At 64.2% G+C, this 15,466-nt stretch overlaps 3 protein-coding genes across 4 annotated transcripts; 1 reads left to right on the plus strand and 2 right to left on the minus strand.

Moving 5' to 3' along the window:
- The first annotated feature begins 6 nt into the window (after positions 1 to 6).
- On the plus strand, positions 7 to 1,887 carry EXOSC6 (exosome component 6). Its single transcript, XM_055726743.1, has one exon. It carries the CDS (start codon positions 58 to 60, stop codon positions 871 to 873), a length of 816 nt encoding a protein of 271 aa, XP_055582718.1. The 5' UTR covers positions 7 to 57; the 3' UTR covers positions 874 to 1,887.
- Positions 1,888 to 2,325: 438 nt separating this feature from the next.
- Positions 2,326 to 9,315, minus strand: LOC106631259 (RNA-binding Raly-like protein). 2 transcript variants are annotated; one of them, XM_055726745.1, is made up of 7 exons: positions 9,185 to 9,315; positions 7,025 to 7,103; positions 4,994 to 5,044; positions 4,494 to 4,642; positions 4,122 to 4,235; positions 3,722 to 3,888; positions 2,326 to 3,323 (listed from the first exon to the last, which is right to left on the minus strand). In XM_055726745.1, exons 1-7 carry the CDS (start codon positions 9,219 to 9,221, stop codon positions 3,285 to 3,287), a joined length of 636 nt encoding a protein of 211 aa, XP_055582720.1. In that variant the 5' UTR covers positions 9,222 to 9,315; the 3' UTR covers positions 2,326 to 3,284. The 2 variants fall into 2 exon arrangements, with proteins under 2 accessions (XP_055582720.1, XP_055582719.1); XM_055726744.1 differs by having other exon boundaries at positions 2,326 to 3,888.
- Positions 9,316 to 10,343: 1,028 nt separating this feature from the next.
- Positions 10,344 to 15,466, minus strand: LOC102058781 (C-type lectin domain family 18 member A-like). Its single transcript, XM_055726760.1, has 12 exons — positions 15,082 to 15,466; positions 14,333 to 14,424; positions 13,467 to 13,691; positions 13,305 to 13,402; positions 12,790 to 12,911; positions 12,595 to 12,702; positions 11,916 to 12,008; positions 11,680 to 11,786; positions 11,413 to 11,542; positions 11,240 to 11,336; positions 11,049 to 11,140; positions 10,344 to 10,907 (listed from the first exon to the last, which is right to left on the minus strand). Exons 1-12 carry the CDS (start codon positions 15,179 to 15,181, stop codon positions 10,870 to 10,872), a joined length of 1,302 nt encoding a protein of 433 aa, XP_055582735.1. The 5' UTR covers positions 15,182 to 15,466; the 3' UTR covers positions 10,344 to 10,869.

Raw genomic sequence — 15,466 nt, forward strand, 5'->3', positions numbered from 1 at the left:
GCGGGGCGGGCCGGCCCCTCCCCTTCCGGCCGCCGCTCCCCGCGCTGCCGGCCGAGCATGCCGCTGGATCACCGCCGCCTGCGGGGCCCCGAGGAGTCGCAGCCGCCGGGGGCGTGGGCGGCGGCCGGGGAGGCGGACGAGGATGAGGAGGGGGCGGCTGCGCCGCGGGACCCCTGCGCGCTGCGGCCGCTGTTCGCCCGCGCCGGGCTGCTGAGCCAGGCGGGGGGCTCGGCCTACGTGGAGCTGCGCGGCGGCACCAAGGTGCTGTGCGCGGCCTGGGGCCCGCGGGAGCCGGGCGAGCCGGGGGGGGCGGGCGGGGCGCGGCTGCTGTGCGAGTTCCGCCGGGCGCCCTTCGCGGGCCGCGGGCCGCGCTGCCGGCCGGGCTCGGCGGCGGAGCGGGAGGCGGAGCGGGAGGCGGCGGCGGCGCTGCGGGAGGCGCTGGAGCCGGCGGTGCGGCTGGCTCGGTACCCGCGGGCGCGCCTGGCCGTCAGCGCGCTGCTGCTGCAGGACGGGGGCTCGTCGCTGGCCGCCGCCATCAGCGCCGCGTCGCTGGCGCTGGCCGACGCGGGGGTGGAGATGTACGACCTGGCGGTGGGCTGCGCCCTTAGCCGCCCCCCCGGCCCCGCCGCCACCTGGCTGCTGCAGCCCGGGGAGCCCGAGGAGCGACGCGCCGCCGCCCGCCTCACCGTGGCCCTGCTGCCGGCCCTCAACCAGGTGTCGGCGGTGCTGGGCGCCGGGCAGGGCGCTCCCCCCGACGCCTGGGCTCAGGCGCTGCGCCTCGGCCTCGACGGCTGCCACCGCCTGTACCCCGTGCTGCGGCAGAGCCTGCTGCGGGCCGCCCGCCGCCGCCACGCTGCTGCCACCAGTGCCTGAGCGGCCCCACCACCCTGGCCCGCGGCGGGGCTGGCTACCAGAGCCTGCCCGGGGTGCGCTTGGTGCTGCTGGAGGCTGCTGCTGGAGGCCCCTGGAGCCTGCCCAATCCATGCCCCACCCAGCAGGAGACCCCCGATGCCTGCGTGATCCATGCCTCATGCGCTTGGAGACCCCCGGAGCTGGCCTGATCCATACTTAGCACTGCCAGAGCCTCCCAGAGCCCCCCTGATCCACGTCTCATGTGGCTGGAGCCTGCCGGAGCCCACCTGATCCATGCCTCGTGCTGCCACAGATCCCCGGAGCCCGCCTGATCCATGCCCCACACCGTTGGAGACCCCCAAAGCTGGCCTGATCCCCACCGCCCACCGGAGCCCACTTGATCCATGCCTTACACTGCCGGAGACCCGCAAGGCTGGCCTGATCTACATCTCATGCTGCCAGAGACCCCTGGCACCAGCCCAAGCCAGCCCCTGTGCTGCCGGGAGAACCCACGCTGCTATCCATGCAGTCAGAGGCCCAAGAAACCTGCCCAACGACAGGAGTCTGCATCCCCCACAGCAGCCCCCACACTGCCTGAGCACCCCGGAGCCTGCCTGAGGAGCCCCCACATTGCAGGAGACCCCTCCCTACTGGCCCTGTGGGACCCAAACAGCCTCATTTGCTGCCAGAGCCCCCCAAGAACCACCTCTGTGTTGCCTCAGCTGCCAGACCTGCCTGCACCACCCCTGCGCTGCCAGCCCCTGCCCGAGACCTCCCTGCAAAGCAGCTGCCTGCACTGTGGGACCCCGCACCCTGCCCCAGGGTGGCTCCAGCCCCAGGGCAGAGACCCTTGTACCGAGCTGCCCACCACAGCTGTCACACAGGCAGGGTCCCAGCAGCAGTGGGCAGGAGCCACACTGTGGCACAGACGGTACGTGGACCTCGTGCCCAGACAGTGGTTCAGGGTGGCAGAGATGGGTTTTGTTGTTGGATTTTGTTGGGGGGTTTTTATAATAAATCAGTTTTTTCTTGTGAGTCTTCCCGTGTGGCTCTGCTGGGGCCTCTGCCAGCTGCAGGTGGAGGTAGGATGCAGTGGCGGTGACCAGCTGTCAGGCGTTGGGGTCACCTCCCTCCGTTCCCGCTGCCCTTCCTTGAGGTGTGTGTGGGGGGCTGGACGCTGCCTTGGGGTTGTTGTTCCTGGGGATGGAGAGGAGCTGGTCCTGCCTGCCCAGCTGCACTGTGCCGGGCTGATGGGAAATATTCTGGGTAAAGGCGGTGAGTAATATTTCCATTCAGAAACAGGGCAGAGCTGTGCTCCTCCTGCCTCTGGGCTGGGCTGTGGGGAAGGCAGCATCCTAGAAAGCCCCCAGGGCCTGGGGCTGTTGGGCAGCATGCAAAATTGGGTACAAAAATTGCATGTGTGCTTCAAACAGTTAAAAACTGCATTGGAGTCAAATAACCAGAGAAAAGAAATACAAATTATTTTTCTTTCCGACACAATACACTCTTTTACCAGAGCAAATTAGAAATACAGAACAAGTTCCTACCAGCGAGAGAAGGACAACCTAGAAATGAAGGACACCGAATGAAAATGCAACGCTGGGGAGCACAGGGGGGGGACAACTATGATTCCTTGGGCACAGGCAAGGAGCCCTGGCAAAGCTGCTCACAGGAGTCCTGCTGACTGCAAACGCGATCCCTGGCCAAGAACAGCCTGCAGTAAACCAGTAAGGAAACCCATTTGGGAGCAGGGGCAACCGGGAGCAATCGGGTTTGCATCACCTTGCTGCTGGTCCTGCAGCTGGTGTCGGAGCCGGGTTTAGCACCATCCCAAAATCCTGCAAAAGTCTCCTGGAACTGTCTCAGGGTGGTCCCTCCTTCCTGTGGCATTGTGGTGGGATGCTGAGTGGCTCCGAAAGCCAGCCTGGGCTTAGCCCTGCCTGCTGCACCTTGCTGGGCCAGTTCCTTGGGGGGGGTCTGAAGGGTGGGCTTCCACGGAAGGGCACGTTGGGGTGCAACCTCTGCCATAGGGGCTGGGAGCCCTGGGGTGCTTTCTCAGAGCCCCACAGCACCCTGTGAGTGAGGGGATGCTGGCAGGCAAGGCAGCCAGGATTTGGGATGCTCCTTTGGGAGATGGTCCTTTTGGGTGGTTTTTTTTGCTCCTCCCCTCCCTCCTCTGGCCACATCTGCTTATCCCTAGGTCTGAAAACAGGAGGAAAAAGAAAACAAGCGCACTCGAACACAAAGACCTCTCGCCACGGCTGGCCGGTGTCTCGCAGGGGTGGGATGCGGGGCTGCCGGCTGCAGGGGTTGGCCGTGCTGAGAGCGGGCACCTCGCGTTGCACGTGGCACTCGCTGGAAGCCTCAAAAGAAATACGAACACAAGACGGAAAGGGCTGGCCACACAGGGAGGCTGCGGCACCCCAGTCCATCTACTGGCTCCCCTCAGGGTCTGACATGTGGTTTTTCATCTGCAAGGAGAAACACAGCATGGCCATCCTCTGATGCGCCCCAGCAGCAGGATCAAACCCAGCACCCTGCCCGGCCTGGGGACCCCTGAGGTCCTGCACCCAGCTGGGGGATGCAGGTGTGGGAGCAGCGGCTTTGATAAAAGGTATTTCTACTCTAAGGATCTTTGTGCAGCCTGTGCTGCTGGAGTTGTGCATGGCCAGGGGTTTGCTGCAGGGTGCTGGGGGCTGTCCCAGAGGCACGGGCAGTTGTGGCCCTGGCACACAGCTGGGATGGGTTTGGGGACCCTGATGAAGCATCTCTGCTCTGGGCATCCTCTGTCAGGACCCATGCGGGCAGCAAGCAGGGGAGAATTCTAGAAAAGCAGTGGGCCTGGCACAGGATCTAGCCCTCCTCCTACCGTCTCCTCCGTGTCTGTGCTCTCCTCAGCACTGTCAATGTTGCGCAGGTCACTGTGCCCGTCAGCTCCTGTCCCCTCCTTTCCCCGGGGCTCCCGTGACCCCTCTCCTGCTGGAGACGGCGACTCTGCCCCTGTCTCTACCCTCTTCTTCTCACTCTCCTTGGACCCTGCAAGGACAGAGAGAGCAGAACTTTGGGGTGCCCATGCGAACATCAGCCCTGTCCCCGCACGGCCCCCTCGTGCCGAAGGGGCAGGACGCCCGGGGGAATTTGCCCAGCTCCCTCCTGGGCAGGCAGAGAGGGACCCTGTACACCCAGCGCGGGGTCCAGGCTCGTGTGTGCCCGCAGGCTGCCCAGCACAGACGGGTGGGTGTCAGAGGGTCTATGGCCCATCTCCTCACCCGCGAGACGCTCCCTCCGCTGGTCCATGCGATCCAGACTCTCCAGCAGACTGTCCACCTGCGCCTTGATCTGGCTCAGCTCCCCCTTGATGGAGTGCAGCTCTTCGGCCCGCACTGCGGGGAGAGCTGCCGTGAGGATCCCACCCAGATGCTCCTCTCCAGAGCATCCTCCCCACTGGGCATCCCTGGGGAACAGGGACAGGTCCAGGGGACAGCCACCAGCCCAGTGCAGTCAGGGCTGTGTCTGCTGGAGCCAGGGACTGGCAGCAACAGAGTCAGCGCTGAGTGGGACCTCCAGGCACCGGGTGCACTGCTCTAATACTGAGATGCGAGGGCCAAGCCTCCTCATCCTGCCAGCCCCATCGCACTCACACTTTGTCCGTCCCACTGTGGAGCTAGTGCTGCTCCTCGCCCCAGGCTGGGGGCTCGGGCTGCTTTTGCCTCCTGCTCCCACGTGAGTTCGTCTGGCCTTGACCGGGATGCGGTTAATGAGGGGGGGGATCTTCTGGTACTCGTACACCCTGCAAGGGCACAAGAGCAGAGTGGCATGAGCCCAACCTTGGAGGTGCAGCAGCAGCCCCTGCCAGGCAAGACAGCATCTCTCGGGTTCCCTCTGCGGTGAAGGACCCCCACCATGGACACTGTGCAGTCCACACGCTGTCCCTGCCCCATGTACCCCCTCCCCAAGGTCCCCAGCCCGGGGAAGCTGTGGTATATGTGCTCCTTGAAGGGAGCAAACATCGCCAAGCCTCTCTTGGAGGCGGGAGGACAGATGCCCAGGGACACCCTGCTTTCCACCTTCAGCAGAAACACCATTGCACACCAAACCCAGGCGTGCCCAGTGCCTCCCACTCCTGGGATGCCGCGCTCACCGATACGGGAAGTTGTCCCTGTAGAGATCGTAGTCCAGGTCGCAGTTACTGCTGCAGGAGGGGAAGAGAGGAGAGCAAGTCACTACAAGGGCCATGGAGCTGCCACCTCTGGGCACAGCAGGGCAGGGCCCCCCACTCAGCCTCCATCCCCAGGGAGCTGGAGGCACCCCAGAGGGTACCACATAAGCTGATGGGCCACAGCATGCTCGGGGAGGTGGCAGTGCCCTGGCAGGGGTTTACCCTGGAGGCAATAAAGGGTGTTGGGGGGGTTGGAGAGAGCCCCGGGGCAGCATCAGCAGGTTCTGCTCTTGGGAAACCGCATTTAGAACACTCTGATGTTAAATTTTATGGTCCCTGGCTCCACACGCATGCTGCTGGCTCGCTTGGCTCCAAATTAAGAAGCGATCTGTCAACGGATCGCCTCCAATGCGGGCAGCCGACGTGCCAGTAATAAATCATGCGCCGTGGACCAGGAGCAGGGGGGAGGAGGAGGAGGAGGAGGAGGAGGAAAGATGCTGAAGCTCATTTTGCTGCTTCAGCTCTTGCAGAGTCAGGGAGTGTAGGATTAAGCCTAACCCGAGGGGAGACAAAGCTGTGATCAGAGCATCACTGGGAGTGGGGAGACTTCCCTAGCCATGCTGCCAGAAATGGGGGGACCAGGAAAAGGACCCCTAAGGCTCCAGATTTTGCTGCAGATGAGCTTGTCACCCCAGGACGGATGCTGGAGCTCAGGGAGAGCTGGAGGTCTTCTGGGGGGGCTAATGGGCAACCTGGACCGCCCTGCCTGGGGCACCAAGCCTAAGCCAGGCTTGCCAGCCCCAAAGGCAGCCTGAAGTCTGTCAGGGGGCAAAGGCACCCCCAGCCCTGCTGCCACCCTGCCTTATTCAAGAATAATCTGCACGGGACACAGCACGCAAGTGCCAGCCCTCCTGGTAAGGGTGAGCTGTCAGCCCAGGGGTGCCAGGACCCATCTGCTCCTGTTCTTTGCATCTGAGGTTATTTTGGGAGCTTTTGGCCCAGCCTTGCTGCCTTCCCAGTTTCCATCCGTCACTGTGACCAGGACAGCGAGTCCTTCATGTCCCCACCTCCTGCCTGTCACCCAGGGAGGAAGGTCAAACCTGCCTTGGGGAAGAGGGGAATAGGCAGCCAGAGGCGAGTCCCAGCCCACGCACAGGCACGGGGAAGGTGCCAGCTCCAACAGCTGGTGCTGCCTGGAGCCCATACCAAAAGAGACAGGGATGCTGCAGCCGTCCCCGCAATGTGCGAGCACTGGTGGCACTGCAGGAGACCTGCTCTTGGGGTCTGGCACCCAGCTAGGGACACAGCAAGGGTTTTCCTGGCTCAGGTCTTTGCTCAGAGCATCCCCCGGGAAGAGCAAAAGCCGCGACTGCCACACTCCAGCAGCCCGAGGGGGCCAGCAGTCCCTGCCCTGCCAGCGCTGCATCCCTCCGGCACCATGGCAACGGGCAGAGCAATTAGTTCAATCAGGGCGTTCGCAAAAAGCTCTCTAACGAGACAGACGGAGCCTGGCTCGTATCCCCTCTTCGCTACACGCCTGCTGAGCTAGTGAGCCAAAAGCACCCAGGGATGGGAACCCGCTCTTCTGCTACCATTGGTGCCACCGTCACCGTCAACTACTGCCACTGTCAGGACCATCCCCGCCCCGGTGTGCCTCTGCAGGGGCGCCAGTCCCCCAAGAAACAATATTCAAAGGCCAGAACTGCAACCAACATCGACATCTGTAACAGGCATGGGGACTGCAGGGCTCTGCTCTTCTCCCAGCACATTCGGATGGGGCAGGGGATCTCCACACCCCATCGAGGGGAGCCAGCAAGAAGCCAGCCACCACCAGTGCAGCCAGGCAATGCCATCAGCATGGGGCATGGACATCCCATGGATGCTGTGGGCAGGCAGCTGGAATAGTCAGAGGTGCAAGTGATGGAGAGCAGGGAGAAGAGGAGCCAGGCATGGGACAGTCCCCAGCCTGAGCCGCCCCCTGGCGCAGCCCCTGCCCCACGCGCTGGCACTCACTGGTACAGGCTGCTGCCATGCTGCCGCTTCTGGCCCAGCCTGGCCCGGCTTGGCTTGGGTTCCCTGGCCATGTCCAAATCTGAGGGGATAGAGAGGAGGAGAATGAGCAGTAGGAAGAAAAGGGGATGCCAATACCCTACCCCACGCAGACACGTCTCTGGCACCGGCTTCCCCGGGGCTCCTGGCCACGCTCCTCTCCTGGCTGGAGATGTCCCACTCCAGAGCACCTGCAGGAGGAGCCAGAGGCTGACAACTCTCTCTAGATTGAAGTTTTCGGGAAGGACTGGAGCAGCCCAGGGTTGTGCCATGACATGGAGTGGCTCCTGCTACCCCTGCAGCAGCCCCATCCTGTGGGTGTCCCGTCCCCAGGAGCCTGCACTCAGGCCAGGCTGGGCAGGTTCCAATTAGGGTGGCAGAAAGCACCTCTGATGATGAGGGTAATTAATCCTCAGAGACATTTCCCACCACCACGGGGAATCAGCCTTTGCTATCGCTCCTGCCAGGTGGTTGGGGCATTTTTCAGGATGCCAGTGAGTGCTGCCCACCACGGACGGGTGGCAGGGATGGGGGAAGCCCCACACCCAGCCGCTTCACGCTCCCAAAGGCTGCCAAGGCATGTTCGATGCTGGAATGTGGGGTAGGGATGTCTCCGGATGCGCAGCTTGGTGATGCCACGTTACACCTCCCCGGTGATGCTCTTCAGCCCTTCTTTAGGATTTCACAGCCAATGTCCATATAAAAGCCAGCTTGAGTCTGTTTTCTGAGTATACATTTGAGAGCCACCGATGCAATGCTTTCCTAACACCTCCATGTATTTAATTTTGTAATTCTGGGGGGCTCTGAAACATCTCTGACCGCTGGGGTAGGGGATGGTGGGTGAGATGTTGAGGGCTCCCTCTTGGCCATGGTAATTGTGACCAGCTGTCCCATGGGTGACTGTGGATATGACTGCAGCAGGAAACTCCAAGCTGAAGCTTCCCGAGTCCTCTGAGAACACACCAGCTCATCAGAGAGTTCCAGACCTCCCCAGGAGTGTGCAAACTGGCCACAGGCCCCCCTAAGCTCCCCATCTGTTGGAGCAAGGTCCCTCCATCCCTGCGGAGGAGAGGACTTCTGAGCAAGATCCATGCGGAGGGAATCCAGCGCTTGTTTGCTTTCCAGGCTGTCACCTTGTGTGATGAAGTCTGCAGGCTGGCTCTGATCTTGGGGCGAGCTGGGGAAGGTGCCCCACTCACCCTGTGCACCCCAGGAAATGCTGGCACCCATCTTCTGTGGGTGCAGCCAGCACCCCCGGTGACAGCTGAGCTCACGGCGCAGGGCCAGAGCCCACTGTTGCCACCCCTCTTCCCAGCCCCTCGCACTTGCCCAGCTGCACCACCCACTCCCCTCCCTGCCAGTGGGACAGGGACCTCAGCGCCCTAGCCAGGGACCCCAGCCATGGCCCGTGCCCTGCCACAGGCCACCTGCCCCAAGGGGACTGTCCTGTTGGGGCAGGGGACCCAGGCTGGCAGGGCTCCGTCACCCCGGGACCACCTGCCCTGTATCTGGGCTCCCTTCCCTGTAGCGGCAGCGGGGACATCCCAGTATGGGGAGGACGTTCCTGTCCTGGGGGTGATGGCATGAGGGGGTAATTGTATAGGGGACATCCCAGTATGGGGAGGACATTCCTGTCCTGGGGGGTGATGGCATGGGGGGGTAATCGTATAGGGGACATCCCAGTATGGGGAGGACATTCCTGTCCTGGGGGTGATGGTATTGGGGGGTAATTGTATGGCGGGTATCCTGGTGCTGGGTGGACATCCCTGTTCAGGGGCTAATGGCACGGGGGCATCCCAGTACGGCGAGGCCATCCCAGTACGGGGAGACCATCCCAGCACGGGGAGGCCATCCCAGCACGGGAGCGGCTCGGAGCCGGGAGGCCAAGCGTGTCCGCGGGGAGGGACCGGTCCCAGGGGGCGGGAGGCGGCCTTGCCCTGGGGGGGGCCGTGCGGCGGGAGGCTGGCCGCGGGGGGGCGGGGGCATGGGCCGGGCTGGGCTGCCGGGGCCGGGCGGGCGTCCCGGGGCCGGAGCATCTACTGGGAGAGGAGTGTGGGAAGAGGGTCGATCCCGGGGGAACGGGGGCACCAGGGGGTGGGGGGCCGGATCCGGGTCGGTACTCACATCTCCAGCCCGCGTCCCCGCTGCCGAAGAGCGTCATCCCCCCGCGGTGCGGCCCCGGCCCCGACCCCCGCCCCGCCGCTCCGGCCCGAGCGCGCCGCCACCGGGCGCTACCACCGCCGGTCGAGCGGGGGCCGCGGGCCGCACCACCGCGAGGGGGGGACTGCCCGCCTCGCCCGCGCCCCGCCCCGGGCGCAGCGATGCTTTATGGCACCATCCCTGCCCGCACCATCCCTGCCCGCACCTACCGCCGGGCCGGGAGCTCCTTCCCCGGCGCTGCAGCTCTACGGACGTGGCAGCTGTGCTGGATCCTCATCCTCCTTCCACCGGTCCCATCCTCATCCCCCTTTCCCCATCCTATCACCATCCTCCTTCCTCCACCACCCTCATCTTCCTTCCCCCATCATCCTCACCCTCCTTTCTCCATGCCCGTTCTCCTTCACCCATCCCCATCCCTGCCTTCAACTCCATCCCCATCCTCCTTCCCACTTCCTCATCCCCATCCTCATCCTCCTATCCTTGTCCTCCTTCCCCCATCCCTACCTTCATCCTCCCCGGGCTCCCTCCCACATCCCCTGCCTCCAGCCCCCTCTGACCGGTGGGGCTCTGCCCCCCTGCCCGACAGCTGGGTTGCACCCTGGCTTTGCTCAGCTCGCCCCAGAGCCATGAGCCTGGCCTCGCCGGCAGCAACATGGCTCGCACCTTCCTCCATGGAGCCGGGGTGCAAACAACCAGCTCGCAGCACCCTGGCTGGGGCCATTTTCAGTTCCACCCAGGCCCCGCGATGGAGCGGGCTGCCTGCTCCCTGGCTCTGCAGTGGGAGGGTCTCCACAGGGTGCCAGCAGTGGCATGTCCCCTCCAGAAGCACCCACCAGCTTTGGGGACACAGGCTTGCACCCAGCAAATGAGATACCATGGCTTGGGGCCATCCTGGGGCTGGAAGAAGCAGCTCTTGGCTACCGAGACCCCCCTGAAACACCCCAAGAGGGCTGGAGACATGAGCTGGGCCATGAGCCAGGCTGGTCCCTCCTCTGACCCCAGCACCCACGCCAGGGATGGAGCTGGAGGTGCTGCCCAGCACGGGCTGTGGAGAGGGGGTGTCTGGTGGGTCTGGGGGAGGATAAGGAGACAAATGGCTCTTACCAAGGGAGAGAGGGTCTTTATTAACCACCCAGAAGCTGGTGAGGAACCGGATGATGATGAAGGACCAGGAGATGGTGAGGAACCCGTGGTACAAGGCTGGGGGGTTCCCACCCAGGCCAGGATGATGGTTCGGAGCTGAGCCCAGTCCCTGCTCTGAGCCGTGCCAGGATCTGCACCCCCTGGAGGCCCCCCTTGGCTCCTCATCACATCAGGACCATGGTCCAGACACAGGCCAGCTGTGTTCAGGAGGAGAGTGCTGTTGGACCTGGCTGTTGCAGGGGCATCTCCCTGCCCTGGAGCTGCTGCAGCGTGATGGCGACAGAGGAAGGTGAGGGGCAGAAGAAGATGCTGTTTCGGGGATGCTGATGCAGAGCACATGCCCCTCTCACCAGGTTTCATCACCATGGGTCCCCTCAGCCCCTGCGCAGGGGAGCCGTTGAGGGGTCCTCCTGAGCCCTGGCCTGGGCTCGGCACAGCACCGCCATCCTCCTTAGCCACGGGCTTGGCACAGCAGCCAGCGCTGGCCAGTGCCCGGGGCTGCCAGCTCAGGGGTCCTGGTGCCACCGGGAGATGTGCTCCTGGGCTGTGATGGGATGTGGATAGTCAGTGCCTCCCATGTCAGGAAGAACCCAGAGGTCTGGGCAGGGCTGGCAGCAGAGGACAGCCCTGGCAGAACCTCAGCCCCCCTGGGAAGGTGCAGGAGGGCTCCCAGCTGCCCACTCACCGAACTGGCAGATGTACCGGTTTCGGGTCTTGCAGCGCTGGTCATTCCAGTTGAAGGCGGCCGACGCTTGCATCTCCACGCAGTTCCCAAACCTGTGCCCCGGCAGGAGGGCGGTGAAGCCAGCCAGCACGGTGGCATGGTGGTGACACCACACAGAGGTCAGGTGTCCTCTGGATCCAGCGGGGACTTACCCTTGGTTGTCTGGCTGCCCAAAAGCGAAGCTGGTGAAGGAGGACGGCTTGCCCACATCCCAGCGGAAGGAAGCCTTGGATGTCTTGTAGGTGAGACCTGGAGCATCGGAGGTGGGGTGGCAGGTCCGCCTGCATGCTGGGTACCCTGCAGCTTGCCCCGTGCTGTCACTCACCGATCCAGAAGTTCCCGGTCTCAAAATCAGTGTCTGTCACCCTGTTACCAGTCTCCAAGCGGCTGAGGTAGAAAGCCAGGATGTCCTGGACCTTCTGGTTTCCGATCTGGGCCAGCATCGCCCCTTTCTCCTGTGGGGAAGGGAGTGAGTCACACCAGCACGTGGCCCAGACCCACACCAGGCAGTGGAGGGCTGCACACGGGGGCTGTCAGCATGGGTGGCATTTTTCAGCTGCAGAGGGATGTTTGGAGCATCCGAGGGGGTCACCTGGCACTTTATTTTGGCTCCATAGTAGGTGTCAGCCTCGGGGGACACCATGAAGCAGTCGCCATCTATCTGCACATCGCAGGCGTGGAAGGGGAACCGAATCTTCACTGGGGGCAGAAGCAGGCACAGGTGGGTCCCTGTGCCGGCAGAGGTGGGCCCCCTGGAGGACCCTTAGCCCCACTCTGGAGGTCCCTGCCTGCAGATCCCTGCTGCAGCACAGGTGGGTGCAGGCTCACCGCCACACTCGGCTCCGCCGTAGCCCACGTCGCAGAGGCAGGAGCACTCCTCCTTCCTGAACTTCCCGTGGAGGCACTGCCCGCTGCATCTCACTGTAGGCAAGGTGCTGTGTTAGCTGGCAGGGGGCTTGGCAGCCCCTGCCCGCCCCAGCTGAGTTCGTGCTGCATGTCTGCGCACTGCACTGAGCTGCCCATGCTGCACTGGCCATGCATGCATGCATGTGCTCCACCACTGTGTGCACTGAGCAGACCATGAATGCTGCACCAGCCATGCACACATGCAACTTCATTGGGCCTGTGCCTGCACGCACTACACCGACACTGCATGCATGTGCACTGCGCCAGCCGTGCACTGCGCTGGGCCCTTTGCATACACATGCACTGCACCTACACTGCACATGCACTCACCCTGTGCATGCCTGCAACACACTGGCCATGCATATGCATGCACCACACTAAAGCTTCACATGCATGCACTGCACTAGCCATGCACACACTGGCACCGCACTAACATTGCAAATGCACGCCCTGCACCCATCCCGTGCGTGCCTGCATTGAACTGGCCGTGCACACAGAGGCACTGGTACTGCACATGCATGCACTGCACCCACCCTGTGGATGCCTGCACTGCACTGGCGAGGGGCGAGGGGAGCGGGGGTTGTGCAGGTGCCCCTCTCACCTTGGCAGTACCTGCCTGTGTAGCCAGGGGGGCAGGTGCACTGGCAGCTGCTCATGTCGAGGCGCCCGCTGTTCCTGCAGCTCATGCGGCAGGGGTTCCTGGGCACCTCTGGGCACAGCAGGGAGGCGGGTGGGCGTCAAGGGCTGCGGCACCGCTGGGGGCCGTGCAGGGGCCGGGGGGCAGGCGGGCACTCACCGCAGAGCCCGCCGCCGTGGTCCCAGGACTTGAAGCAGCCAGAGAGGCCGGCAGTGCAGAGGGAGCACCAGGGCCCCGGCTTGTAGGGCAGGACGGGCGTCCCTGCCACCTCCCAGTTGCCCCTGTTGCCCCAGGCAGCTGGGTGTGGCTGCCCGCCCCACCAAGCCCCACCCACCCCGCCAAGCCTCACCCATTTCTGGGGAAGACCACGCCCAAATCCCACAGCCCTGCCCTCTGTCAGCACAAAACCACGCCCACATTCCTAATCCCCGCCCACCACCAAGGCAAGACCCCCCCGCCCTCACCATGCACCCCCATTGGCCAGCACAGCCACACCCCCGCTGGCCCCGCCCACAGAGCGGGAGGGCCTCTCCCAGCTCCGCCCCCACACCACTGACACCCTCCCATGGCCCCAGTCCTGTCCCTGCCTCATTGACCCCTGCCCCCGCAGGCCCCGCCCCGTGGGCCCCACCCCGCCGGCCCCACCCCGAAGGCCCCGCCCCCCGCAGCCTTACCCTGGGGAGTAGACACAGGCGAAGGCCTCGCTGGGGCCATGGCCGCCAGGGCAGAGGTGCCGGCCGCAGCCCAGCCACCCTGCCGTGGCCCACACCAGCTGCGAGAGAGCGTGTGTCACCCCAGTGCCCGGCCCCCCGTGCCCCCCTGCTCCCCGTGCTCACCTGGGTGTAATGGCGGCAGGTGGCATTGCTGGCACAGCGCCCTGTCCCGTAGTCGTAGCGTTGGCCCTCGTCAAACCAGCGCTGCAGCACAGCCCCAAAGCCCCCAGTGCCCACCGGCAGCAGCGCCTCGCTCCAGCCCAGCTGGGGGGCCGGCGGTGGAGCAGGACCCCCCAGGCAGCTGGCTGCCCGTGCCCCCGCCAGCCGGCCCAGCTCCTCGCTCCACTCCTGTTGGGGGCAGTGTGCTGTGAGCCGCTGGGGGTCCCCAGGGACGGCCCCGGTGGTGGGGGGATGCTGGGACAGTGGGGGGCCACTCAGGGGGTGTTTGGGGACCACCTGGGGGGGCGGTCCAGGGGATGACTGGGGGATATCAGAGGGCTGACGTGGGGGATGCAGCAGGGGACACCAGGGGACCAGCCTTGCCCTTGATGTGTGCAGGTGTGCGTTGATCGGGGGGCATCAAGGGCTGTCACAGGACATGGGGAACACAGCTGGACTCCAATTATCTTAAAGGTCTCAAAAGATTCTATCATTCTATATCCAGGGCCATCGTGGAGAATGGGGGACCCCACTGGAGACCCCCAGGGACCATTCCTGCCCCGCCTGTGGTGTGTGCAGATACAGGATGCTCAGGAGACATCAGGGGGGCATGGGGGACCCCACAGGGCACCCCAAGGGACCAGCCCTGCCTTTGGTGTGTGCTGAATCTGGCAGTAGGACATTCCCCAGGGTCCCTATGCTGGCCAGATCTTCGGCTTCATTAGGTTGTTAACTATCTAGTGTGTAGCATGCACGGGCTGCCCCCTGCACCGGGCATGGAGTGGGAAGTGGATGAGGCATCCAAGGTGGGGCCTGTGGGGGGGGCTCACCAGCTTCTGCATGTTGGCGGCGGGGGGCTGCACTTTGCTCCTCAGCTTGTTGTGCAGCGAGAGCACCAGGAAGGTCTCCTTCATGCTGAGAGCTGGGGGTGGGGGCAAACAGCTGGGGCCAAGGGGGCTGTGGGGTGCAAGTGCCTCCCCCGCATCGCCAGCTGCAGCCAGACCCTTCCGGGGGCCGTGGGAGCAGACCCAAAGGGTCCGACTGCAGCCAGGGTTACAGCGGAGGCACCCGGGTCTCCATGGAGACTCGAGGGGAGAGAAGAAATCGCTTTTGGGCTGGAAGCACAAAAGGGGCAGGGGCCAGGGGGAGTCCAGCCTGCTGAGCCCCTCTCTCGCACTGGTGGGCTGAGAAGTCCAGGAATGTACCCACCAGCCCCCTGCCCCCCTCACCTCTGTCCTGCCAGCACCCAAACCCCACCAAGCTGGACCCTTCGCTCACCCCTGACACCAGCCCTGTGCTCCCCTTCCCAGCCCCATGCCATTACCAGCCCCAGCCCGCTCCCCAGCCCCATTCCATCACCAGTCCCATGCCCCCCCACAGCCCCTTCTCATTCCATCCCCAGCCCCCATCACTCACCGAGACCCCCACTGCCATCCCTGCATGCCCATCACCCACTCAGCCCCCGTCCACCTGGCCTAGCCCCAGGGGACAGTGCTCAGGGTGCACCCACTCCCCGCTAAACCAGCTGCCCCCCAGCCCTGCTGCCGGCAGCAAACCCCCCAGCCCCTCTCCCGATTACCTCCTGGAGCCAGCACGGACAACTTCTCCGGAGCACCTGATCCCGTCTCACCCACCCTCCACACCAGGAGGTTGCAAACCAGCAGCACCGAGAGCTTCATGCAGGTTCCTGGAGTGGGGAGACCAGACCCCCACGGCTCTGGCGGGAAGATCTGGGAGAGATGAGCCCCCCCCCAGCAGCCCTGGCGTTGGGTGAGCTTGGCCGCGCGCTCCTGCGCACTTCTGTGTGCTTGTGTGTGTGTCTGGTTGCAGGATTTGATCCTATTCAGGACTCCAGACAGGCACCGCTGGTCAGCTCAAACAAAAGCTTGACGGGTGAGTAATAGCTCTGTCAAAACAGTTGCTCGCTGGCGCGAACATGGCAGACAACTCCCGGGACCGCGGGC

Source organism: Falco cherrug, chromosome 14 (assembly GCF_023634085.1).
Source record: "Falco cherrug isolate bFalChe1 chromosome 14, bFalChe1.pri, whole genome shotgun sequence".
NCBI classification, from domain to species: domain Eukaryota; kingdom Metazoa; phylum Chordata; class Aves; order Falconiformes; family Falconidae; genus Falco; species Falco cherrug.